The sequence below is a fragment of the Somniosus microcephalus genome, chromosome 2 (genome assembly GCF_052327205.1).
Source record: "Somniosus microcephalus isolate GS21.2 chromosome 2, FLI_Smic_1.0, whole genome shotgun sequence".
Lineage (NCBI taxonomy): Eukaryota > Metazoa > Chordata > Chondrichthyes > Squaliformes > Somniosidae > Somniosus > Somniosus microcephalus.
In genome coordinates this window covers 311,528,570-311,556,015 of record NC_140988.1, presented here as the reverse complement: position 1 = coordinate 311,556,015, position 27,446 = coordinate 311,528,570, and the positions used below count along the sequence as shown (strand labels likewise).

At 45.4% G+C, this 27,446-nt stretch overlaps 1 protein-coding gene across 1 annotated transcript in view; it reads right to left on the bottom strand.

The window, feature by feature from the left end:
- dnai1.2 (dynein, axonemal, intermediate chain 1, paralog 2) overlaps nt 1-27,446 on the bottom strand; it is a 464,908-nt gene that overhangs the window by 282,728 nt on the left and 154,734 nt on the right. Inside the window, exons 8-9 of the mRNA XM_085974010.1 lie at nt 8,917-8,976; nt 6,898-7,023 (exon numbers count right to left, since the gene is read on the bottom strand). Coding sequence (XP_085830136.1) covers nt 6,898-7,023; nt 8,917-8,976 — 186 coding nt within the window. The remainder of the gene's footprint in view (nt 1-6,897; nt 7,024-8,916; nt 8,977-27,446) is intronic.

Below are 27,446 nucleotides of genomic sequence, written 5' to 3'. Positions count from 1 at the left end.
GTGGTGAATCGTTTGAATTCTCTACCCCAGAGGGCTGTGGAGGCTCAGTCGTTGTGTATATTCAAGACAGAGATCGCTAGATTTTTGGATATTAAGGGAATCAAGGGATATGGGGATAATGCAGGAAAGTGGAGTTGAGGTAGAAGATCAGCCATGTTCTTACTGAATTACGGAGGAGGCTCGAAGGGCCGAATGGCCTACTCCTGCTCCTATTGCTTATGTTCTTATGTTGGAAAGGATGGGCTCCAAGCTCTGCGCAAAGCCCTGTGCTAAATTGGTGCTCATCTCTTTCATGCTCCTTGACATTGTGCGCCAGCTTTCTAGTGCGGCAAACATTTGGTTGTGTACATCCAACAGTCGTCTTCTGTAGCTTTGGTAGCGCTGGCTGCATGCAGCAATCATTCAAAAGAGCAGGCAGCACAAATTTAACGTGTTGCCTGCATCGCAATGAACAGGCACTAGTTAATCGTGTACCGCGTTTCCACCAACCGTTTTCAGGGGTTATCCAATTTAACACCCGCCCAACACCACCCTTGTGCTTGAATATTACAGCTGGAGAATTTCCTTGCAGGGCTAAGCTGTCAGTATCTAACATTCTACAACTGTCAATATGAATATGAGTTTAATAATATAATAAATTGGGACTGCTATAGAATACATTGACATGGCAATTCTGCTACTTTGATTTCAGGCGAAGCCCAACAAAGACTATGGGCTGGATTTTCATTGAGGAGTCGGGTAGAAGGCGGAACTAAAACTTTCGGGGTTGTAGTCCCGCCTCCATCGAATTCTAGCCAACCCATGCAATTTTGACTTGATTGACCTTGTTGAGCCCACCCAATGGGCTCAGCAGGCCAATTAAGGGCCACCCGGCAACAGGTGACGTCACAGATTGATATTTCATCTGTCAAGACCTTTTGACAGATGAAATATCAGCGTCTCACAGCTGTTTGAAGCTGTCAAACACTGACAATCTGTATTCTAAGTTAATTCCTTCCTCTCAGGATAATTTAGAGATCTCCCCGGAACAGAAAGCTGAATGCTGCAATTTTTGACAGCTCGCAGCCATTCTGCTTTCTGTGCCAGTGAGATGAGGGACTCCTGAGACCTGAAGGAAGGAAGGCTGTAAAGGTAAGTAAAGGTATGTAAAACTTCTTTAAAAACTTTACACACACCAAACACACTTACCTTTGCACTCATGCACCCATCACTCACCTGAACACCGGACATCTCGAACCCTCCAAGCCCTTCAGCCCGACGGTCCGCCTCCTCTGACTTGGCGTGGTTTGGAGCCGTCGGGAATCCCACACTTCAACATTAAAAATAGGGATTAGGCTAAAAACTGTCTGTTAACCACCTGTTAACAGGCAGTTAATTGGCACTAATCCCCTTCCTGCCTCGGGGAGGCGGGTCCGAGTGCGGGGCGGGTACCCACCTCCTTTGAAACCGGCATGGAGGCAGGTTGGGGGCGGGATCCCGATTTTGGGATTTTAACCCCCCCACACGCCTCCAAGGCCCAATGAAAATCCTGCCCTATGAGAGTTTTTGATAGTGTAAATAGGGAGAAACTGTTTCTACTGGCAGGAGGGTCGGTATCCAGAGGACACAGATTTAAGGTAATTGGCAAAAGAACCAGAAGGAAGGTGAGATTTCTTTTATGCATCGAGTTATGATCTGGAATGCACTGCCTGAAAGAGCGGTGAAAGCAGATTCAATAATAACTTTCAAAAGGAAATTGTATAACTACTTGAAAAGGAAAAAAAATGATGGGCTATGCAGAAAGAGCAGGGGAGTGGGACTAATTGGATAGCTCTTTCAAAGAGCTGGCACAGGCACGATGGTCTGAATGGCCTCCTTCTGTGCTGTCTCATTCTATGATTCCATGATGAGGTTACTGATTGTGGTGGAATAGAATTTTGCTGCTGCTGGTAGCCCAGAATGCCTCATGGATCTTAATCTATTCCACTTTGTTGCTTTTAATCATTTCATTGCTTTTTTGCATTTTCGGAGTTCTACAGATATCAGAATTTTTTGAGAAGTCGTTGCTAAATTTATAAATTGTATATAACGAAAATCTGTCTGAATAATTAATAGCTATAATCATTTTTGCCAGAATTCATATGGTATACAGACATAGCCAAAGATCTCGGGGTAACATTTTCAGGGAGTTTTCCTTCCCACCTTCCCACGGCACCTTCCCGTGCAAGCACAGGAGATGTAACACCTGCCTTTTTGCCTCCTCCCTTCCCACCATCCAAGGCCCCAAACACTCCTTCCAGGTGAAACAGCAATTTACTTCGTAGAATCATAGAATGGTTACAGCAGAGAAGAAGGCCATTCGGCCCGTCGAGTCCGTGCCAGCTGTCTGCAAGAGCACTTCAGCTCGTCCCACTACCCCGCCCTTTCCCCGTAGCCCTGCAAATTTCTTTCCTTCACATACTTATCCAACTCCTTTTTGAAAGCCATGATTGAATCTGCCTCCACCACCCTTTCAGGCAATGCATGCCAGATCTTAACCACTCACTGCGTAAAAAAGTTTTTTCTTACATCACCTTTGGTTCTTTTGCCAATCACCTTAAATCTGTGTCCTCTGGTTATCGAGTATTCTGCCAATGGGAACAGTTTCCCTCTATCTACTCTGTCCAGACCCCTCATGATTTTTAACATCTCTATCAAATTTCCTCTCAACCTTCTCTGCTCTAAGGAGAACAATCCCAGCTTCTCCAGTCTATCAACGTAACTGAAGTCCCTCATTCCTGGAATCATTCTCATAAATCTTTTCTGCACCCTCTCTAAGGCCTTCACATCCTTCCTAAAGTGTGGTGCCCAGAATTGGACACAGTGCTCCAGTTGTGGCTGAACCAGTGTTTTATACAGATTCATCATAATTTCCACACTTTTGTACTCTATTTATGAAGCCCAGGATTCCATAAGCCTGTTTAACTGCTTTCTCAACCCGCCCTGCCACTTTCAGCGACTTGTGCACACGTACACCCAGGTCTCTGTTGGTGCACCCCCTTCAGGATTGTACCATTTAGTTTATATGTCCTCTCCTCATTCTTTCCACCAAAATGTATCCCTTCGCACTTTTCTGCGTTAAATTTCATCTGTCACGTGTCCGTCCATTTCACCAGCCTGTCTATGTCTTCCTGAAGTCTATCACTCTCCTCCTCACTGTTCACTATACGTCCAAGTTTTGTGTCATCTGCAAATTTTGAAATTGTGCCCTGTACATCCACGTTCAAGTCATTAATATATATCAAGAAAAGCAGTGGTCCTAGAACCGACCCCTGGGGAACACCACTGTATACCTTCCTCCAGTCCGAAAAACAACTGTTCACCACTACTCTCTGTTTTCTATCACTTAGCAAATTCCGTATCCATGCTGCCACTTTCCCTTTTATTCCATGGGCTTCAACTTTGTACCATGTACACTATGTCAACTGCATTACCCTCATCAACTCTCTCTGTTACCTCATCAAAGAACTCAATCAAGTTAGTTAAACACGATTTGCCTTTAACAAATCTGTGCTGGTATAAAGAGACAGGATCGGACAAAGTCAACATGGATTTACAAAATGTAAATCACGTTTGACTAATCTGGAATTTTTTGAGGATGTAACTGGTAGAACAGATAAGGGAGAACCAGTGGATGTGGTGTATTTGGACTTTCAGAAGGCTTTTGATAAGGTCCCACATAAGAGATTGGCGTGCAAAGTTAAAGCACATGGGATTGGGGGTAAGGTACTGACTTGGATAGAGAACTGGTTGGCAGACAGGAAGCAAAGAGTTGGAATAAACAGCTCTTTTTCCAAGTGGCAGGCAGTGACTAGTGGGGTACTGCAGAGATCAGTGCTAGGACCCCAGCTATTCACAATATATATTACAGGAAACTTTCGATTAACCGGCCCCTAAATAACCGGAACGCTCTATCCACCGGCAAAATTCAGGAGTCGGTTCAGGTAACTTTTTTTACTTTTCGTTACTTTTTTTAATTGATTTGTTGCTGTGCAAGGGTGTAGCTGAAGCTGTTGCTAAGCTACAGTAGACGCTTGCAGCTTGTGCTGATTGTTTTGAAGCTGTGGGTTTGTTGCTTTATACGGAGCTCTGAGCTCCGTATCTTTTACTATAGCGTTCGGTTATCCGGAATTGTTGATGAACCGGCAACACGTCGGTCCCGTCCGTGCCGGATACCAGAAAGTTTCCTGTAATGATCTAGACGAGGGAACTAGATGTAATATCTCCAAGTTTGCAGATGACACAAAGCTGGATGGGCGTGTATGCTGTGAGGAGGATGCAGAGAAACTCCACTATGATTTGGACAGGTTGGGTGATTGGGCAGATGCATGGCAGATGCAGTATAATGTGGATAAAAGAGAGGTTATCCACTTTGGTGGCAAAAACAGGAGGACAGATTATTATCTGAACGGCAATAGATTGGGAAAAGGGGAAGTGCAACGAGACCTGGGTGTCCTTGTGCACCAGTCGCTGAACGTAAGTATACAGGTGCAGTAGGCGGTTAAGAAGGCAAATGGTATGTTGGCCTTCATAGCGAGAGGATTCAAGTACAGGAGCAAGGATGTCTTGCTGCAGTTGTACAGGGCCTTGGTGAGACCACACCTTGAGTATTGTGTGCAGTTTTGGTCGCCTTATCTGAGGAAGGATGTTCTTGCCATGGAGGGAGTGCAGCGAAGATTCACCAGACTGATACCTGGGATGGCAGGAATGACGTATGAAGAGAGATTGGGTCAATTAGGCTTATATTCGCTGGAGTTTAGAAGTATGAGAGGGGATCTCATTGAAACTTATAAAATTCTAACAGGACTAGACAGACTAGATGCAGGAAGGATGTTCCCAATGGCGGGGGAGTCCAGAACCAGGGGTCACAGTCTAAGGATAAGCGGTAAGCCATTTAGGACTGAGATGAGGAGGAATTTCTTCACCCAGAGAGTGGTGAACCTGTGGAATTCTCTACCACAGAAGGCAGTTGAGGCCAACTTATTAAATATATTCAAGAAGGAGTTAGATATATTTCTTAAGGCTAAAGGGATTAAGGGATATGGGGAGAAAGCAGGGACAGGGTACTGAATTTGGATGATCAGCCATGATCTCATTAAATGGCGGAACAGGCTCGAGGGGCCGAATGGCCTACTCCTGCTCCTATCTTCTTTGTTTCTATGTTTTTATGTTTCTTTGTTTTCCTTAATTAATCCTCACTTATCCAAGTGACTGCTAATTTTGTCCCTGATTACTGTTTCTAAAAGCTTTCCCACTGCTGAGGTCAAACTGACTGGCCTGTAGTTGCTGGGTTTACCTTTACATCCTATTTTTGAACAATGGTATAACATTTGCAATTCTCCAGTCCTCTGGCACCACCCCCCGTATCTATGGAGGATTGGAATATTATGGCCAGTACCTCCGCGATTTCCTCCCTCAATTCCCTCAGCATCCTAGGATGCATCCCATCCGCTCCTGATGATTTATCTACTTTAAGTACAGCCAGCCTTTCTAATACCTCTTCTTTATCAAGTATCTCCACTACCTCCTCCTTTACTATGTCTATGGCAGCATCCTCTTCCTTGGTGAAGACAGATGCAAAATACTCGTTTAGTACCTCAGCTGTACCCTCTGCCTCCATGCATAGGTCTCCTTTTTGGTCCCTAATTGGCCCCACCCCTCCTCTTACTACTCTTTTACTATTTAATATGCCTATAGGAGACGTTTCGATTACCTTTTATGTTGGCTGCCATTCCATTCTCATACCCTCTCTTTGCCCCTCTTATTTTGTTTTTCACTTCTCCTCTGACCTTTCTATATATAGCCTGATTCTCAGATGTATTTGCAACCTGATATCTGTACTTCTTTCAATTTAGTATACTGTATTCGCTGCACATGATGCGGTCTTCTCTACATTGGGGAGACCAAACACAGATTGGGTGACCGCTTTGCGGAACACCGTCGTTCAGTCCGCAAGCATGACCCGAGCTTCTGGTCGCCTGTCACTTTAATTCTCCGCTCCACTCCCACTCTGATTTCTCGGTCCTCAGCCTCCTACACTGTTCCAATGATGCTCAACGTAAGCTCGAGGAACAGCACCTCATCTTTCCATTAGGTACTTTACAGACTTCTGGACTCAACATTGAGTGCAACACTTTCAGATCATAACCTCTGCTTCTTTTTTCCAGACGGCAGCAGTTGCCGATGATTCTCATCTTCCCATTTACACCTCTTCTAGACCCATCTTTTGTTTCTTTACTTGTCCCATTACCATCTCCTTTTGCCTTGTACAATCATACCTTTTGTCATCCTCTCCAAGTCACACACTATCCTGACTTGGAAATATCTCGCCGTTCCTTTATCGTCGCTGGGTCAAAATCCTGGAACTCCCTCCCTAACCACACTGTGGGAGTACCTTCAACACACGGACTGCAAGAAGGCGGCTCACCACCACCTTCTCAAAGGCAATTAGGGATTGGCAATAAATGCTGGCTTTGTCAGTGATGCGCACATCCCATGAACAAATTTTTAAAAATGTAATCTCTCCTCCCTTACACCCTATCACAGACCCTCCCTTTTGTTTCTTTCCTTCCCAACCCCTTTCCTTGCCTCTGCACTTGCTAACATCCTATTATACCTCTAACTTTTTCCAATTCTGACAAAAGGTCATTGACCTAAAACGTTAACTCTGTTACTCTCTCCACAGATGCTGCCTGACCTGCTAAGTATTTCCAGCATTTTCTGTTTTTATTATGTAAAAAAGGCTGCTGAGTCGCTGTTGCCTGTTTTAAGCTAGTGTGTGTGTATGTGCATTTGGATAGATAGATATATTTATAGTAAGCATGCACCAGAGAGCTTGTTTAAGGCATTGATTAGGGTTAAGTATGACAGAACACTTACCATGCTTTCAACAGCCGTTAATTTTTTCTGTGATTTTTCATCTTTTTTCGAAGTCAGTGCCTTTGGCTTCTCTTTTTTGATCGTTTGCTTTGCTAATACTTCCTCATAGGCGTCAAAGATTTCCCACTAAAAATAATAAAATATAAGGCAATTATTGAGAATATTAATATTACTGGCATCTCAGAAACATAGCTGACAGCAGAGAATGCCCAAGAGTGGAGCGTAAAGGGTATAAAATATTTCACAAAGTCAGGTTTGGAAGAAGAAGCGGAGGAGTTGCTTTATTTATCTATCAGCTATAGAAAGGTAGGAAATCATAGCAGAACAGGATAATGTTGAAATAATATGGATAGAACTGAATAATGACAAAGATGGCAAATTATTAATTGGTAAGGCCTTATCCATCAATATAAGGTGAGAGGGATGACAAGGAGATGTTTGAGCAGATAAGCAGGGCTGCAGAACATTTCAACATCTCTCAATTGAGTAGACGAATCAGGAACAACATGAAAGGAGGCGTAAGAATATAAAGAAACTCACTGATGCAGTCGTGGATGATTGCTTCACACAACATATGAGGGAGGCTACTACAGCAGAGGCTGAGTTGGATTTGATATTTAGCAATCCACCCGAGCTGGTTAGTAACTTGAAAATTGGGGAGCACCTTGGATCTCGAGATCATATTGTTAGATTTGATATAGTTATCAAAGCTAAGGCCAAGGACAACAATGTGTTGGTACATGAATTTGGAAAATCTGACTTTGGAACCACGAGAAATATCTTAATATTAGTTGGAAAGCATGCACAACAGAAGAAGAATGAAATATATTAAAGCTATTATACAATATGAAGAAAATTCATTCTGCTTCAAAAAGCACAGCAAGACCTCAGTGGTTTGATGAAGTGGTTAGAAGAAAGGTTAAGCAAATATTCTTGAAAAGATATAAGGAAACAATAAGTAGGAAAGATTGGAATTCTGACAAATGATAATTGAAGATAGCTAATTAGAATAAGTAAGATAGAACTGGAGACAAATCTCAAAGTGCAGCAAGAATGATCCCAAAAGTCTTACAATTACATGAACCTGGTATTTTACCCCTGTAGGTACTGTGACAAAAAAAACCCAGTAAAATAGAATAAAAATGAATTTTGTCATAATGGGCTGTATTTTGTGATCCCTGAGGGTGCGTACAAGGTTTAGGCATGCAAAGCACATCTTCTTGACAGATCCTCCGCATCCCGGGGAGAAGGGCCTCTGCAGGAGGAGAGTTATTTGCTCAACTTCCACCCGCTGAATGTCCGTGAAATTCTTATGCCTGTAAAAGCAGGTGTAAGGCCTGCTTTTACCAGCATAAGAATTTTTTAAAAATAGAAAAATAAAATTTTATCACTCATTTATACATTAAAAACCCTGTCTAATAAGGTAAGTTTATTTTTAGCCCTGTTAAAACATATACATTTTTGTTTAAAATATTTAATTAAATGTCATTTTAATTCATTTTAAATATGTAATTAAAAAAAAAATTATTTCATGTGTTGCTGTACTTTTTATGTGATCCCAATTCATACTTATGGGGTTTCTGTACGTACGGAACTCCCATAAGTATGAATGGGGATTCTCTTCTTTTATTGGTTGGGCCGGCCCACGTGATCCCAGGGGCGCTTACGAACCACATGCGCCCCTGGGATACGTGGGCCTCTACCCGCGCATACCTGGACAGGCCCAGAATCGCAAGTCTCCATACCACCTGGGCCACCAGGTAAATTCGTAGATTTTTTACAGGTCGGAGGCTTTCCGTGGGGCGGGAAGCCTCCGATCACAAATTTTGGGCCAATATATTTGCAGTATGAAATCGTCTACACAATTGACACCAATGGGGCACAAAATCAGATAAATGGACATCATTCAGGGGTGTTTTTTTCCACATAGTAACGCTGTTCTATGATCTCTATAACTATTTGCACAACATTTGCTAGTCATTGAGCACCTATGGAAAAAACATACGTGCATATTTTCACCTGATTAGCTGTAGATGAAAAACTTGCTCTTGGAGGTGGTTCTGTCTGGCATCCATTTTCCTACAGGTGAAAAAGGAAACTTTTAGTGCCGTTATGTCAAATAAGCTGGCATTATTGGTCGTAGAAGCATTACTAGCCTATTTTGTCTCAAATAATTTTTTTTTTATTATTTGCTGACAGAGTAGCACTCCTGCTGCTCCACTAGGATTGGCATTGTCAGCACATATGGAAAGACTGGGCAGACTTCAGCTACATTGATTTGCGCATCTGTGGCCTGACTTGTTTACCAAGCAGGGCAACAACAGCTTGCATTTATATAGTGCCTTTAATGTAGGAAAACATCCCAAAGCACTTCACAGAAAAGTAATCAGCAAAAATTGACACCGAGCCAAATAAGGGGATACTTAATAAGGGGATACAAGTGCAGTGCAAGGGCTAAGCTCAGTGTCGCATCATTCCAAATACAGAGGAAAGGGGGTAGATTTTAACTATCAGGCAGGCGACCTGTGACGTGCGCTGGCCGGCTACCCGATCTTGTAGGCGGGAGGCCTGGTCCATTTGAAGTCTGGGCCTCATTATGATGCTACTGGAGAGCTGCAGGAATCAAATGGATGCCACGCTGCAGCTCGTCAGCTTCAGGCCAACACAACATTGGTTGGCCGAGAGGTCGACCTAGCCGGCAGAAAGGTAGGTGCAGGGTGGGTGGGTATTGTGGAGCTCTCTGTGCTGGATCATTAAGGCTGGCACTGCGCTGTGTCCCCCTGATCTCCTGAGCAGCACCTTCTGAGCTGCTATAATACTCTTGGTATTTAAGCCTTCCTCAGCTGTGGCTTAGTGGTAGCACACTCGCCTCTGAGTCCGAAGCCCGTGGGTTTAAATCCCACTCCAGAGATGTGAGCTCATAATCTAAGCTGACACTTCAGTGCTGTACCGAGGGAGTGCTGCACTGTTGGAGGTGCCGTCTTTCGGATGAGACGTTAAACCGATTTATCTTTTCCCACCCCTAGGCCTGAATTTTCCCTACCTGGGCAGGTCGGGTGCGGGTGGTCACCATGGCAGGTCGCGAGCCCGTTGCTGGTTCCATCCCACTCCACAAACTGACTTTACGTCAATAGGTTCTTTAAACCTGCCCTGCACATTACCCAGCCCAATGAAATGGTGCAGGTCTGCTGACGTCATTCATGACGCGTTGTCAGTCGGGATATTTAAAGGGGCCATGGCCACATTACATTTGAAGGTTAATCTAAAATAGTGCAGTCAGTGCACTACAGCATTGAGGTGCTGCAAACACTTTGGAAATGACTGCACAGAGGTAGAGGGCTGCACCCAGGTTCTCTGAAGACTCCCTCCATATGCTTGTGGTGGGAGTCAGAGCACACAGGGAGGTCCTCTTCCCTTCCAATGGGTGTAAGAGACCTAGCCAGGAGACCGAAACAGCCTGGTTGGAGGTTGCAGCGGAGGTCAACAGCAGGGAAGTGGTCAGGTGGGCCTGGGTGCAGTGCCGTAAACGTTTCAATTATCTCATTAGATCAGGAAATGTGAGTGCAAAGCCACACTCAACTTCATCCTGCTGTGCCTCTCGTCACATCACCATTACTCTGCCTTCCCAACCCTACTCCTGCACATCCTTGCTCACACCAACATACCTTGCACATCCACCCATCCCCCTCCCTCTATCTACATTATCACATCCCCATCTGACAAACCACCCCTCACACTCACCCTCATCCTAATGCAATCATACCAATTAACAACATACAAGGAGGCCACTTGGCTTTGGCACCCCACTCCATCATAGTCTACCTCTAAAAATCGAACCCATCCATTCCTTACACTCATTCCATCGCTCTCAACCTTCTCTTCTTTACCTCCTTGCAGGAAAAGAGAGCCCAAAATAAGAGGGAGAGGGGAAGAGCTGGCGGTGGTCCTCCATCATTTGCAAACCTTACAACAGCAGATAAGGCTGCTTTAGAAATATCTGGCGTCGCCGAGCAGTTAGAGGTGGGTGACGGAGAGAGGGGGACATCTCAACAACCTGGTGGCAGAATTGCATCTCATACAGTTACATGGCATACATCAGTCACTCATATGGGGACTGATGTCAGCAGCCATTGAATGGTCATCATGTGCATAATGGTATCTGTACCCATTCTTCATATGACATATCTAACTCATCTCTTTACTCTCCCACAGGTCCATCAAGAGCCCCCCTCCCCCCCCCCACTGTCCAGGAGGAAGAGGAAGACGACTCCTCAGAGAATACTCCAGCCTCTGAGGGCGCACCGTCACCAGATATAAGTGCAACCAGCACCAGTGCAGATATACACACCTGGGTGGGTCCCACGCAACATAGAGTAGTGTTGTCACCTGGTGTCTCACAACTCACAAGTGAGCAAGAGTAGATGGTGGAGACAGGGACAGCAGTGGAGAGTCCTCGCTGGAAGGCGCAGGACGCTCCTAGCTCTGCTCAGCTGCATGCAGACGCTGAGCTTCGGGGGCCTTCCAGAAAGAGGGTGATCCTGGAGGTGAAGGAAGAAGTGCAGGAGGCTCTGACAGGTTTTGTGAGCGCAATGTCTGCAAATGTTCAGAGAATGGAGGAGTCCATCTCCAACATGAGCACCACCGTGTCGCAGGTGATGGCGATTGTAGGTTCCTCCATGGATAGGATGGCCAGCTACATGGAGCAGCTAATGCACCACTCACAGGAACACATGGTCTCTATGGAGAATAGATGGCTATCTATGGAGAATAGATGACAGAGTCTCATAGACCTCCTCTTGAGGAGGGATGTCAGTGTAGACGTGGGTCTTCATGGCCCCACTGATGTGCAGCAAGGTGCTCTCCAGCTCCTTGGTAGCAGGGAAGTGAGCAGGCTGCCTCTACCTCTGCTGAAGCCACAGGGGTAACACCTCGTAGAAGCACGCAGAAGAGAAAGATGACACGCATGTAGATTCACAAGGGTAGCCACTTGGGCGTTTATGTAAAGTTTCCGTTAATGTGTTATCAAACATAAAAATCTTTATTTTCACCTCTTTCCGGTCTTGGACAAATTTGTGTGCACCTTTGGAAGTGGCTCAGTGAGTTGCAGTGAATGGTGAGACATAGCAGTATCTCCAGCAATGGTGGTGAGTGTGAAAGGAATGGCTTGGTCATTGTAGGGATGCTTTATGGTGTTGGTGTGGGGTGGTGCCAACCTGGCGCATCATGTGGCAAGCATATGGGTGTACAGCGTAAAGTTAAGTAAATCTGGCCATGACGAGGCCATCCCTGGCCTCCCTGGCATCGAGGACAGCAATGTGCTTGGGTGCTGATGCACACTGTCCTGTGCAGCATCAGGTGATTGCAGAGAAGGTTGGTGTTATGTTGTTGGTGCTGCTGGTTTGCCTGGTGCTGTTGGTGTTGGGGCTCATCGTGGTCAGATTCTGAGGACCAAGGTGAGACAGTATAAATGGCACCCATGTTGATGGAATACATGGCAGGTGAAATAGAATGACAGAAGCAATCTGTCAATGGTGAGAGAGATTCTTCCACTGAGGTGACACTGGATGGAGACTTTGCTGGAAAGACTTGCAGCCTGCAGAAAGCTCAACCTGTGTTGGGAATGCAGTCAGCAACAGCTTCTGCCTGAGGAAAGTGATCAATGGCCACTCAACTCCTGCCTCAGGTTGATAGACGTGGTTCCTGAGCAGCGTGAGCCCTGTGGGCATCCAGTGGAATTGGAAAAGTAAGGTTAAAAAGACTCTTAAGGGTCTGACAACTAGCTCATAATCCTTTAAATTGGGTTGCCTGCCTCTGCTGTTTGGGTTGCTGCTGCTCCGGCAAACGCACCCGAGAGAAAGGCACTTGTGGGCGGGATGACGGCTGGATCCCGACCCGCTCCAAGATATTTCAAGTTTCCCACCTAACCCATCTCCGTATGCGCCCGCACGGACCCCAGAAAATTCTGGCCCTAGACTTTGGGGTGAGACTTCTGCCCAATGCCCTGATCCAACCATGACCACAGCCTAGTTTCCTGGGTTGGAGGTCATTATCTAATCATTGCGGGTTCCTGGCAAAATTGCCCGAAAAACCCAGATGGTGCTACGGCAGAACCATGCTGCATCAGCAGAAGAAGCTGGTGGAAAGTTTAAAGGGGCCATAGGGCCCCAAAGACTGGAAGAAGTTATGCATTAAAACTTTTGGTTGAAATTGAGGCCGTCAACAGGTAAGCTATCAGAGAAAATTAGTGGAAAAGGAGGATTTACTAGGATCTCTCTCTTCATTTGCAGTATTTGGGACCATTCTTGTCATTACCTTGGGCTTACCACCAAGGTTCACCTGGCAGTCTCAAGGAGCGACAGGAACTTGGGCAAACACCAGAGAAGTAGGCTGAGAATCCAGGCGCTGAAAGCATTTTCGTGCGGTGAGTGGGAAAGGAGAAGCCAGTGGAGTCCCAGGGGAAAGGAATTTATGAAATAAAATCAGAAAATGCTGGAAATACTCAACAGATCAGGCAGCATCTGTGGAGAGAGAAACAGAGTTAATGTTTCAGGTCGATGACCTTTCATCTGACGAAAGGTCATCGACCTGAAACGTTGGCCCTGACTTTGTGGTTGGAGGCTTCCCATGAGGAAATGCCTCCGATCCGCAAATAAAATGCCCATGTACCTGGGGCCTCAGGATCCACGGAGATTCACGGGCCTGGGGCTCTCCGGGTACGCGCAGGTAGAGGCCCATGTATCTCAGGGGCACATGTGGTTCACAAGCACCCCTGGAATAAAGTGGGCCGAACCAACGAATGAGAGAAGGGAAACCCCAATCATACTTATGGGGATTCCGTATGTACGAAAACCCCATAAGCATGAATGGGAGTACCCCCAAAAATACATGTAGACATCAAATACATTTATTTAAATCACATATTTAAAATTGTATTTAATTAAATATTTAAAACAAAAATTTAATATTTTGAAAAATAAATTTACATGTTTTAAAGTTGCTAACAATAAACTTAGCTTATTCAACAAGTTTTTAAATGTATAAATTATTGATAAAATTTTATTTTTCTGTTTTTTAAAACTCTTATGCTGGTAACAGCGGGCCTTATGCCTGCTTTTACCAGGTGTAAGGATTTTGTGGGCATTCGCTAAGCAACTCACCGCCCACGGATGCCCTTTTCTCGGGGATGCGGAGGATCAGTCAAGAAGATTCTTGACAGATCGCAAGTTCCGGGTTTTAGCGCATACGCAGTGTTATAAATCTCATCATTCATCAAGAAACTACTCGTGAAATAACACTGGAGGGCCAGCTGGTGGCGCCGTCCAAGGAGTATAAATACTCGGGCGTGGGCCCAGCTTGCCAGGGACATTTTGTAAGACAAGGAACTAGTGAAGTACAACTAGACCTCCATGTTCTGAAACAAGTTGATTAAAGCCTTGCTTTATGCTCAAACCAAGTGCGTAGTGAGTTTTATTATGTCAATTTAATCAACTTGATATCGACTCCACGCTTTGGGTGATTCGGGAACAGCCAGCTACAACTCAAACCGTAGAAGGGAACTCAGACAAGTTATCGATCCATCATGGAGAAACTGCTCAGACCCGCCCGTCTCGACCTGGACCCGAATTCACTTACAGCCGCTAAGAACATAAGAACATAAGAACATAAGAAATAGGAGCAGGAGTAGGCCAATCGGCCCCTCGAGCCTGCTCCGCCATTCAATAAGATCATGGCTGATCTGATCCTAACCGCCAATCCACAATCACAGAACCATCTCCTGAATCTAACAGAATTAGACACACGAAATAGGAGCAGGATCAGGCTACACGGCCCCTGGGCCCGCTCCGCTACCCACAGGGCCATGACTGATCCGAACCTAGACTAATGTCCAATTTCCTGCCCGCTCCCCGTAACCTTTAATTCCCTTTACTTCTAGGAAACTGTCTATTTCTGTTTTAAATTTATGTAATGATGTAGCTTCTACAGCTTTTTGGGGCAGCATATTCCATGGACCTACCACCCTCTGAGTGAAGTAGTTCCTCCTCATCTCAGTTTTGAAAGAGCAGCCCCTTATTCTAAGACTATGCCCCCTAGTTCTAGTTTCACCCATCATCGGGAACATCTTCCCCGCTTCCACCCGATCCAACCCCTTCACAATCTTATATGTTTCAATAAGATCACCTCTCATTCTTCTGAACTCCAATGAGTAGAGTCCCAATCTACTCAACCTCTCCTCATATGTCCATCCCCTCATCCCCGGGATTAACTGAGTGAACCTTCTTTGTACTGACTCGAGAGCAAGTATGTCCTTTCTTAAGTATGGACACCAAAACTGTACGCAGTATTCCAGGTGCGGTCTCACCAATACCTTGTACAACTGAAGCAATACCTCCCTATTTTTATATTCTATCCCCCTAGCAATGAAAGCCAACGTTCCATTGGCCTTCTTAATCACTTGCTGCACCTGCATACTAACCTTTTGAGTTTCGTGCACCAGGACCCCCAGATCCCTTTGTACTACAGTACTTTCCAGTTTCTTGCCATTAAGATAATAACTTGCTCTACGATTTTTCCTGCCAAAGTGCATAACCTCACACTTTCCAGTATTGTATTCCATCTGCCAAATCTCTGCCCACTTACTTAGCTTGTCTATGTCCCCTTGAAGGTTTTTTATGTCCTCCTCACTCACTACTTTCCCTCCCATCTTAGTATCATCTGCAAACTTTGATATGTTACACTCGGTCCCCTCCTCCAAATCGTTAATATAGATTGTAAAGAGTTGGGGACCCAGCACTGACCCCTGTAGAACACCACTAGTTACTGATTGCCAGTCTGAGAATTAACCATTTATCCCAACTCTCTGCCTTCTGTTAGATAGCCAATCCTCTATCCATGCCAGAATATTACCCCCAATCCCGTGATTTTTTATCTTAAGCAATAATCTTTTGTGTGGCACCTTGTCAAATGCCTTTTGGAAGTCTAAATACACTACGTCCACTGGTTCCCCTTTATCCACCCTATACGTTACTTCCTCAAAGAACTCCAGCAAATTTGTCAAACATGACTTCCCCTTCATAAAACCATGCTGACTTTGTCCTATTAAATTATGATTATCCAAATGTCCTGTTACTGTCTCCTTAATAATGGACTTCAAAATTTTACCTACCACAGATGTTAGGCTAACCGGTCTATAGTTTCCAGCCTTCTGTCTACTACCCTTTTTAAATAAGGGTGTTACATTTGCAGTTTTCCAGTCTGCTGGGACCTTTGCCGAGTCCAGGGAGTTTTGGAAAATTATCACCAATGCATCCACAATCCCTACCGCCACTTCCCTCAAGACCCTAGGATGTAAGCCATCAGGTCCAGGTGATTTATCCGCCTTGAGTCCCATTATTTTACCGAGTACCACTTCCTTAGTGATTTTGATCGTGTTTAGCTCCTCCCCCCCTTTAGCCCCCTGTTTGTCCAGTGTTGGGATATTCTTAGTGTCTTCTACTGTAAAGACTGATGTAAAATATTCATTCAGTGTTTTTGCCATCTCCATATTTCCCACCATTAATTTCCCGGTCCCATCCTCTAAGGGACCAACATTTACTTTAGCCACCCTTTTTCTTTTTATATAACTATAAAAACTCTTACTATCTGTTTTTATATTTTTTGCTAATTTACTTTCATAATCTATCTTCCCTTTCTTAATCAATCTTTTTGTTATTTTTTCCTGTCTTTTAAAGTTTTCCCAATCCTCTATCCTCCCACTAGATTTGGCTACCTTATATGCTCTTGTTTTTAGTCGAATACCATCCTTAATTTCTTTACTTAGCCACGGATGGCTGTCTTTTCTTTTACACCCTTTTCTTCTCAGTGGAATATATTTTTTTTGGAAGTTGTAAAATAACTCCTTAAATGTACACCACTGATCATGTATCGTCTTACCCTTTAATCTATTTTCCCAATCCACTCTACTCAATTCCGCTCTCATACCTTCATAGTCTCCTTTATTCAAGCTTAGCACGCTTGTTTGAGATCCAACCTTCTCACCCTCTAATTGGATATGGAATTCAACCATGTTATGGTCACTCATTCCAAGGGGATCCTTTACTAGGACATTTTTAATTAATCCCGTCTCGTTACACAGGACCAGATCTAAGGTTGCTTGCCCCCTGGTCGGTTCAGTTACATACTGCTCAAGAAACCCATCCCTAATACACTCAATGAACTCATCCTCAAGGCAGCCCTGCCCAATTTGATTTGTCCAATTAATATGATAGTTAAAATCCCCCATAATTATAGATGTTCCCTTATTACAAGCCTCAACTATTTCCTGATTGATACTCCATCCAACAGAGTTGCCACTGTTCGGAGGCCTATAGACTACGCCCACTAGTGTTTTTTTCCCCTTATTATTCCTTACCTCCACCCAAACTGTTTCATTATCCTGATCTTTTGACCCAATATCATTTCTCTGTATTACAGTGATTCCTTCCTTTATTAACATAGCCACCCCACCTCCCCTTCCTTCCTGCCTGTCCTTCCTGATCGTTAAATAAGGTATGGAAACACTGGTATCGTACCTTTAGCAACTTCCTTGAGGAGTGTGGTGAGAATGTTCCTAACAAGTTACGAATGCTTGCTAATTATGTATCCCCTCATGTGTTTGATTATATTGAAGACTGTGTAGACTATGACGCCGCTATCCAAATACTACAGCAGCTATATATCAAGTCCCCAAATGAAATTTTTGCTCGGCATCTACTGGCCACAACTCAACAGCAACCTGGGGAATCACTTGACAAATTCCTTCAGAAACTTCGCAGGCTCAGCAAGGATTGTAATCTTAAAGCTGTTACAGCTGAGCAGTACCAGGAGGAGTTAATTCGTGATTCCTTTATTAATGGGATTGCGCCTCCCTTCATACGTCAGCGTCTGTTGGAGAATAAAACCCTCAAGTTACAGGCTGCCTGTGACCAGGCATGTTCTCTGGACTTAGCAAAGAGGAATGTAGACACCTATCTTTCACCACGTGCACGGGCTGCTGCTATCACTTTCGATAGGCCTCGGGGGGAAGCCCTCATGGATGACAACTCCAACCCGGCTGATGACAACCCTACCCTAGAAACCTACAATGATGACGACCCCGCCCTAGTGGCATCTTGGCAATCTGGAAGGAAGTGTTTCTTCTGTGGAGGTGCGTTCCATTATAGGAAATTTTGTCCTGCTCGTAACGTGACCTGCAATCATTGCAGCAAGAAAGGTCACTTTTCTAAGGTATGCCAGTCAAGAGCCGCTGTTAGTAAGAAAGGCCACTTTTCTAAGGTATACCGGTCGAGAGCTCCCGTTAGTTTTGCAGCTACTATCTATAAAACTGCTCCTCCCCCAAGAGCCACTACTAAGGTTACAGCTGCAATCTATAAAACTGCTCCTCCCCCAAGAACCACTACTAAGGTTACAGCTGTCAAGGGTAAAACTGCCCCTCCTCCAATCACAGCTGTTTTTCCCCAAAGTCTGTCCCATGCAGCCACGAAGGTTTCGGTAAATGGACACATTTTGAGTGCACTAATCGACTCATGCAGCTCTGACAGCTTCATTAGTGAGCCGGCTGTCAGTAAGTTAAAACTGCGTATTTACCCCTCGGACAGGGAAATTGCAATGGCTCTGACGACACTGACCACCAATTCTTCCGGCTTTTGTCTTGTCAACCTTATTCTCAATGGCCGCACTTATTTCTCCATCCGGCTCGGGGTGCTCAAGAGCCTATGCAGTGATATGCTCCTGGGACAGGATTTCCAGAAACAACACAAAAGGCTCGCTTTCGAGTTTGGAGGGTCAAAGCCGGAGCTTACTATTTCCAAAGTACCGTTTTGTGCGCTTTCGGCGGCTTCGCTCGACGAGCCCTCCGTGTTTGCAAATCTTTCCCCCCGATGTAAGCCCATTGGGGGAGAAATTCGATATCGCCCCATTTGGGGCGCAATTATCGGCCAAGCGCAAAGATTAGCGCCTGGCGCTAATTATCACCTCCGACTGCAAACTTGCCTTTTATCGCCCCTGGAGGTGATTGGAGCACTAAATCAGGTGCTTCACATCTGTCTTACGGCGCAAAGGCCAAGGAGCGAGGCGCTAACTCACAGCGCGGGCGAAGCTCATGTGATGTCAGTCAGCAATGGAACACAGACATACTGGCACCGGCCAATTCTTAAAGGGGAGTTCTGATGAATGGTCATCGACCTGAAATGTTAACTCTGTTTCTCTCTTCACAGATGCTGCTTGACCTGCTGAGTTTCTCCAGCATTTTCTGTTTTTATCTTAAAGGGGAGGGATTATCTTGGTCTCCATCTACATCCTGTTCATTGTAGCCTTGAGTCTCGGCCTGGAGAGACCTGTACATCAAATCTGCTGGAAAGAACAATGGAGAGACTCAAGGAAAGAGCTCAGAGTGCAGCCCCCACAGTCTCTTCTAAATAGATAAAAGGAAGGGCAAATCAAAATGAACCTGCAAAGTGCTGCTCAGTATGCAAAACTCCTTCACACAGTGTAGAATCTCTGCAGAGGTCTCTCTCTCCCTCTCTCAGAATGCATGGTGCATAAATGTCACCAACAAAAAAAGGCAGGAAGCGGTCGCCTTTAAATAGCGCTCCCCCAGTCCCTTCCCGACTGCAAAACGCTCCCCTCAACCTGTCGTTGCTAGCGGCAGGCGTTAAGGCAGGGGGCACCACTCAATTTCGAGTCTGGGGCGCTACGCACTCGACTGACATCACGATCTGCCAGCGCAGGAGATCGTGGTGGTAGTGTTTAGCGCCGCCGCAAAATGTCCGGTCAATTTCGCAAGAGGCGCAGATATTGCCGCGCCCGGGCACTAGTTGGTTTGCGCCCCACTTAGCGCCCTCTTAAGGCGCTAACTGGTGGCGCTAACAACTGAATTTTTCTCCTATAGTCACTAAATCACGACATTTCAGCCAAGATGATCGATCCTTTATCGAGACAGAAATCTCTTGCGTTCTAGCTGATGGTATCATTGAGCCAGGTTCATCTTCCTGGCGGGCTCAAGTCATCGTTGTTAAAAATCCTCTGAAGCAACACAAGAAACATCTTTGCATCAATTACTCGCAAACTATTAACCAGTATACCGACCTGGATGCCTACCCACTACCACGCATCGATGACATGGTCAATAACCTTGCCAACTACAAGGTATTTTCAACTTTTGATTTAAAGAGTGCATATCATCAAGTGCTGTTAAAGGACTCTGACAAGAAGTATACGGCCTTTGAGGCCAATGGTCAGCTTTACCAGTTTTGTCGCCTTCCATTTGGGGTTACCAATGGGGTGGTCGTCTTTCAACGGGCAATGGATAGCCTAGTCAAACAGGAGAACTTAACGAACACTTTTCCATATCTGGATAATATCACCATTGCTGGTCATGACCAGAAGGAGCATGATGCCATCCTCCAGAAATTTTTTGACGTTCTCCGTCGTCGCAACTTAACCTTAAATGAGTCCAAATCTGTGAAATCAGTACCATCAGTCAACATCCTTGGCTACTGGGTGGGCAACGGTATCATCAAACCAGATCCGGAGTGACTTCGTCCGCTTCAGGAGCTCCCTCCCCCTACGAATCTCGGCTCGCTTCGTCGGGCACTCGTGAAGTAAGATATTAAAATTGGACATAACAGGGCAAGACACGCACGGTGGCATAGTGGTTAGCACTGTTGCCTCACAGCACCAGGGACCCGGGTTCGAATCCGGCTTCGGGTGACTGTCTGTGTGGAGTTTGCACATTCTCCCCGTGTTTGCGTGGGTTTTCTCCGGGTGCTCCGGTTTCCTCCCACAGTCCAAAGATGTGCAGGTTAGGTTGATTGGCTATGATAAATTGACCCTTAGTGTTAGGGGGATTAAATACATGGGGTTACGGGGATAGGGTGGGATATGTGTTGGTGGAGGGGTTACGGGGATCGGGTGGGATATGTGTCGGTGCAGGCTCGATGGGCTGAAATGGCCTCTATCTGCACTGTTGTGATTCTGTGATTCTGTGAACCAGGATTCAATTGCAACACCAATGTACAAGGTGGAGGTAATGGGTTAATTCATACTCTGAGTTAAACGATATAGAGGTCTGTATATTGCATTTACCCAGCTAAATTTTAAAACATGATTAGGTGACTGCTGAGAGATTAAACTGCAGAGCAACTCGTAGGAAGATTAGGGAGGATGTCTGGTCGGCCAGGCAGGCAACACACATACAAGATAACATATCGAAGAATTTGTTTATTATAAACTACAACAGGGTTCCATTCTTCAAAGTATGGTGGACTAATTAGAATGTGTTTGCTTTGCAGAAGTAACCCGAGAACAAGGCCAAAAGTCTGTGCTTTGCACGCCATAACAAGGACTGTTATCTTAAGGAAACATGTAACGAGCAACACCACCTGGCTACGGGCAATTAGATGGTTGTAAAGCAATTAAGATGAGGCCCATAGTCACAGGACGTGATGGGACCAATTGATAACTGGAATGTGGGACTCGGGGGCGGCAGGAAAAGGAAATGTCACGGTTTTATAATTGCAATTTAGCTATAACTCTATGGCCTAGAAATTGAGTTTTGGCGCAGCCAGGGCTTTAGCGCCGGAAGTTAGTGCCGGAGCTAAGTCGCGCTGGTTGGGCCCAAAATTCACCAATTCTGCGCCCAAACGGCTGCCGGCGCTGCTGAGAGCTGTTTGCGCCTGAAAACTGGCGATACGCGCTGAATATCGGCGCTATTCCGGCGCTGCGGCGCCCGCTGCGGTGCGGCAGGTTCGGGAAGTGCAGGCCTCCTCCTTCCCTTAAGGAGGAGCTGCCTGCACCCGGCCGCGGCCCGCGAAAATCTTTTTAAAAATGAGCCCAGCACCTCGGACAAGTGCCGGGCTTGCTTCTGTTCCGGGGGGGGGGGGGGAAGTCCGGGGAGGGAGCTGCGGCCAGGCGGCCGGCGGGAAAGCGGCCGGCCGCCGCGGTGCCTTTAATGCGCCGGCGCAAAGTCATGTAAGACTCTGTTGCCAGAGTCTTAGTTGCGGCTGCCACGGGCGAGGCGGCCGCAACTGAATTTCGGCGCTGGGGCCCGTCGGCATGGCAACCGGGACGCTGCGCACACCGATGACGTCATCGGTGCCGGCGCAGCGCTACCGGTCTACCGCGGCGGAAGGGCCCCAGGCAATTTCGGCGCCGGCGCCAATTGCAGCGCTGGGCCCTCTAGCGCCGCAAAATCGGCGCTAAGGGCACTGAATTTCTAGGCCTATATGTTTACCCCGCCCCTAGGGCAGGATATGACTGATAAGATTATGTATAAAAATGTAACTCACTAAACTTTCGGTGGAGTCAGATTCAGACAGCGATCTGAAACGTTCTCCCCAGGCCTGAATAAACTGTTGTGACTTCAATTAGTGGTCTGTCTTTCTTACAACAAGGCAGTGACGTCGACCTTATATATCACTTGGTCCGCACTTTGGGGGCTTACATCAATTGGCGACGAGGATGGGATGCGTGATCTGAACAAGACTCTCGGACAATGATAACCTAAGACGGGTGAGTAAGAATCGACGTACAAAAGAACTACAAAAAGAAAGACACCTTTAATTGAAGGCAGTTAAAAAGTAAACCAGCAGGGATGGGAAGTCCCCTAACCCGGGAGGCAGGAAATCCTTTAAGCCGGGAGGCGGCGAAACCTCATAAACCGACAGGGGCGGGAAGTCCCCTAACCCGGGAGGCAGGAAATCCTTTTAACCGAGAGGCGGCAAACCGACAGGGGCGGAAAGTCCCCTAACCCGGGAGGCAGGAAATCCTTTTAACCGAGAGGCGGCAAACCGACAGGGGCGGAAAGTTCCCTAACCCAGGAGGCGGGAAATCCTTTTAGCCGAGAGGCATCAAACCGACAGGGGCGGAAAGTCCCCTAACCCGGGAGGCGGGAAATCCTTTTAGCTGAGAGGCGGCAAACCGACAGGGGCGGAAAGTCCCCTAACCCGGGAGGTGGGAAATCCTTTAAGCCAAGAGGCAGCAAACCGACAGGGGCGGAAAGTCCCCTAACCCGGGAGGCGGGAAATCCTTTTAGCCGAGAGGCGGCAAACCGACAGGGGCGGAAAGTCCCCTAGCCCGGGAGGTGGGAAATCCTTTAAGCCGAGAGGCGGCGAAACCTCAACAAACGAATGATTGGGTGCACAATAGCGAGTGAATGAAATAAAACCCTACAGTTACAAAGAGGCTAAAACGGACAAGGGTGAGGTCTGTCCCAACACCTAGCCTGAGCCGGAATTAAGAGGGCAGTAGTCCCATGTGATGGCCAGGATCAAGTAGGACACAGGGAGCCACAGACCCCACAGTATCAAAACCTCGGGACTAACGGGTTGGTGTGTGTGTGTGGAACAAAACAGAGTGATTGACAGGAAGTAAAGAAGGAAATTTGAGAAGAGATATATAAAGTGAGACGAGTGAATTTAGAATCATGGAAAAAAGGAGATGGAAAGGAGGATTCCCCACTGTGGGGGGACCTGGATTCTATAACCCGATTCCTGGTAGATAAAAAATAAATAAAAAGACAGTGCAGAGAGCCAAAAGGCTTAGTTGGGGGGAGAAACCAAAGATAAAGAGGGAATGGTAATCTGAGCTTGTTACCAGAAACAATGTAAGGAATCGAACCAGAAGGGAGAGATAAAGAAGGAAAAAAGATCTAATTTGCAGGCGAACCAATTTGAAAACTCAGCAAAGGGAAAAAAAAAGAAACAAACAGGGATTTGGAAAGCTAGGGAAAGCTGCTGAGTCCGATTTAAAAAGGAAGAAAAAGATAAACTTAAAGCGTTACCAACATGGAAGTTATTAGCATCTGTACCGAGACAAGTAAAACACAAGATTTGCTAAGTGAAAGGAACCTTAAAAGTATGCTAGAATTTCAGGCTGTATAAAATTGTATGTTAAAGTGTGAATGTTTTCCTGACTAGGAATGTTTAAGAGGTTACAATATTTCTTTGTCTGAAAGTCTGTCCTTTAAAAAAAAAAGAAATGTCTGCTGTGTGTGTGTTTTAGTTCCACCCACTTCTCTGTGTTAAAGAAAAAGCATTTAACCCTTTTGTCTTGTCTTGGATTTTGGAAGTTTTAAGAATGTGCGAATAAGATTGTGCCCTCAGAATGAAAAAAAACCTATTACAATTTAGGTTAAGCTGGAGTGTAAAAACCGAGAAGAGCAACAAAAAGTTTGTTTAACAAAAGATTAAGTTTCAGTCTAAGATTTAACCTTGAAGTTATGAGGTAAGTTAACGTGTTAAAACCAGACTTTCATTGTGGCCACAGTGAAATTCTGGTTGGTGTAAATTGGTGTAGTCCGAATTGAATAAGATAACTCCACTCTGCAAGAATATCCGATAGTGGCAGGTCCCTCTACAATATTTAATTGACTATGGTACTGGGAACCCTATAGAATGTGGGACTAGAGTTAAACCTTAGAAAGGTACAGGTAGGGAAGGATGAAGTAATCTACCTAGGATACATAATAACACAAGGGACGAGACAAATGCCCGAAGACAGAAAGGTGGGTTAATAAAGAACAGTACCTTGAGAGCCAGGTGATAACTAATCAGAATCAGTGTGACGTGTGGCCATTGAAGGAAGCAGATGAAAGACTTAGGGCTGCTCGATCGGGAGTTTGTGATTCTGTGTAATACGGAGGAGTTAAGGAAATTGTCCAGTAATATGAATAAGTTGGGGCTAGGAGGGGATCCTTTTAAAAGCTATAGCGGACGTAGAGCAAATGAGATTCCGGCAGCATATGCCGACAGACTGTGGCCCACATGGGAGGGGCACTAGGACCAAGAGGACAGCTAGCGGAGCTGCACGCAATCACTGGCTGCGTGTTTTGCTTTATCATTCCATTACTTACAAGCAGCTATGGTCAGATTTTGATCCAGAAGATGGGGTAAATACAAAGGCTAAAGTTGTGAGGAAAATGACCCTGCGCTTTGAGATGCACCATACAGATAAAAGGAATATCGGGATAATGAATAAGCCAAAGGAAAAAGTGTAAACATATATAGATAGTCGGTATGCCTTTGGGGCGGTGTCTGATTACATGGTAGCCTGGAGTAGGCGAGGATATATGACACCAGGAGGAGGACCCATAAGACACGAGAATATAATCAAGGAATTAGTAGGAACCGCTCTCCTACCTAAAGAGTGCGCAATAATAAATTAAAGCACACAAGAGGATTACTGACCGACACCAACAGGGTAATGCATGGGCAGACGAGGCAGCTAAGCGAGCAGTTGAGAAAGGGAATCTGACCAATGAAGCCCAAGTGTTCATGTTTAGTTAAAGTGTGAAGCCACAACTGTCTTTCGGTCAGGGATGCTTTTTTAGGTTACGTGAAGTGACGCAATAATGTTTTGCTCCACCTTCAAAAGCCTGCAAAAGAGTTAACCCTTTCCACTGACAGCTGTTTGAGTTCATAGAATTTAAAGATATTGGACATTATTAAATTTAAGTTTCTTAATGTTAAGTTAATATTTCCCCACAGTGATGGAAGGAAAATTATGATTTGATAAATGGAAGTTATCTTATAAACTAATTGCAGCACCGTCTCAAATGGCTGGAAGACTGCTTGGGAGGCTGTCCTGTTACCCAAAGATAAATCTAGACAGATAGTTAGAGACATGAGGCCAAAGACCAACAGATTATACGGGATCTAGAACAGGGACGACCAGAAGGAGGTCCCAGCAACAGGTAGCAAGGTGATGGCAGAAATAATACCAGCCAAACCAGGGCTAGCACCCTGATGGTCAGTACCTTATGAAGTATTAATGAACAGTGACACATGCGCTTGTATAGATGAGTCCGGAACAGGTAAAGGAAGGTGGAAGCACTGGACTCAGTTGAAAATATATAACAAAGACAATGAGTAAGCCAGAGATGGTGCCCTTTTGAGCAGATTGAGGAGTATACTAGGAGATATAAAGAATGGGAAGGGGAGTTACTACATATATCAATGATAGGGCTGTGTATGATGATAATGTTATATGCCATAGTTTGCATCTTCAGGTATGTCTGGAGATAGAGCCACAGACCAAGAATCTTGGCTCTCTTCGTCGGGCACTCGTGAAGTAAGATATTAAAATTGGACATAACAGGGCAAGACAACCAGGATTCAATTGCAACACCAATGTACAAGGTGGAAGTAATGGGTTAATTCATACTCTGAGTTAAACGATATAGAGGTCTGCATATTGCATTTACCCAGCTAAGTTTTGCTTTGCGCGCCATAACAACGACTGTTATCTTAAGGAAACATGTAACGAGCAACACCACCTGGCTACGGGCAATTAGTTGGTTGTAAAGCAATTAAGATGAGGCCCATAGTCATAGGACGTGATGGGACCAATTGATAACTGGAATGTGGGACTCAGGGGCGGCAGGAAGAGGAAATGTCACAGTTTTTAATTGCAATTTAGCTATAACTCTATATGCTGATAAGCTTTACCCCCGCCCCTAGGGCAGGATATGACTGATAAGATTATGTATAAAAATGTAACTCACTAAACTTTCATTGGAGTCGGATTCAGACAGCGATCTGAAAGGTTCTCCCCAGGCCTGAATAAACCATTGTGACTTCAATTAGTGTTCTGTCTTTCTTACAACAAGCTGGTGACGGCGACCTTGTATATCACTTGGTCCGCACTTTGGGGGCTTACATCACTCGGCATGTTCGCCTATTATGCGAAATGGATACCCCACTTCTCCTACAAGATCCAGCCCCTGCTTCACGCAAAGTCATTTCCATTGGAGGCAACGGCTATTTCAGCTTTCAACCTCCTCAAGCGACAACTGGAAAAAGCCACGCTTTGTTCCATTGATGAAAATCTTCCTTTTGTGATTGAGTGCAATGCATTAGATGTGGCGATCTCTGCTACCTTGAATCAAGGTGCATTTCTGTCCAGAACTTTGCAGGGTAGCGAGCTTCATTATCCTCCTGTCAGGAAGGAGGCTACGGCCATCATCGAAGCGGTACGTAAATGGAGTCATTTTGTTGCTCATCGCCATTTCACACTTATAACCGATCAGCGCTCCGTGGCCTTTATGCTGGATAACCGGAAATGCATTAAGATCAAGAATAACAAAATACAACTCTGGAGGATGGAATTGGCCACCTTTGGATACATTATTGACCCGGCAAAGAGAATGTGGCCCCGGATGCCCTCACGCGGGCATTCTGCTCTTCTATGTCAACTTCGAATCTGGCCGGTCTTCATACTGACTTATGCCATCCTGGCGTTGCTCGTATGTTGCACTTTGTGCAATCTAAAAATCTCCCATTTTCTACGGAAGATGTGAAAAGAACGTGCTCCTCCTGTAGAATTTGTGCAGAATTAAAACCGCAATTCTTCCATCCATCGGATGGCTCGCTCATACACGCTATGCAGCCTATGCAGCGACTCAGCATTGACTTTAAAGGGCCATTGCCTTCCTCAACGCGAAACACCTACTTACTGACTATGGTGGACGAATATTCACACTTTCCCTTTGCTTTCCCCTGTCCCAATATGCTTAT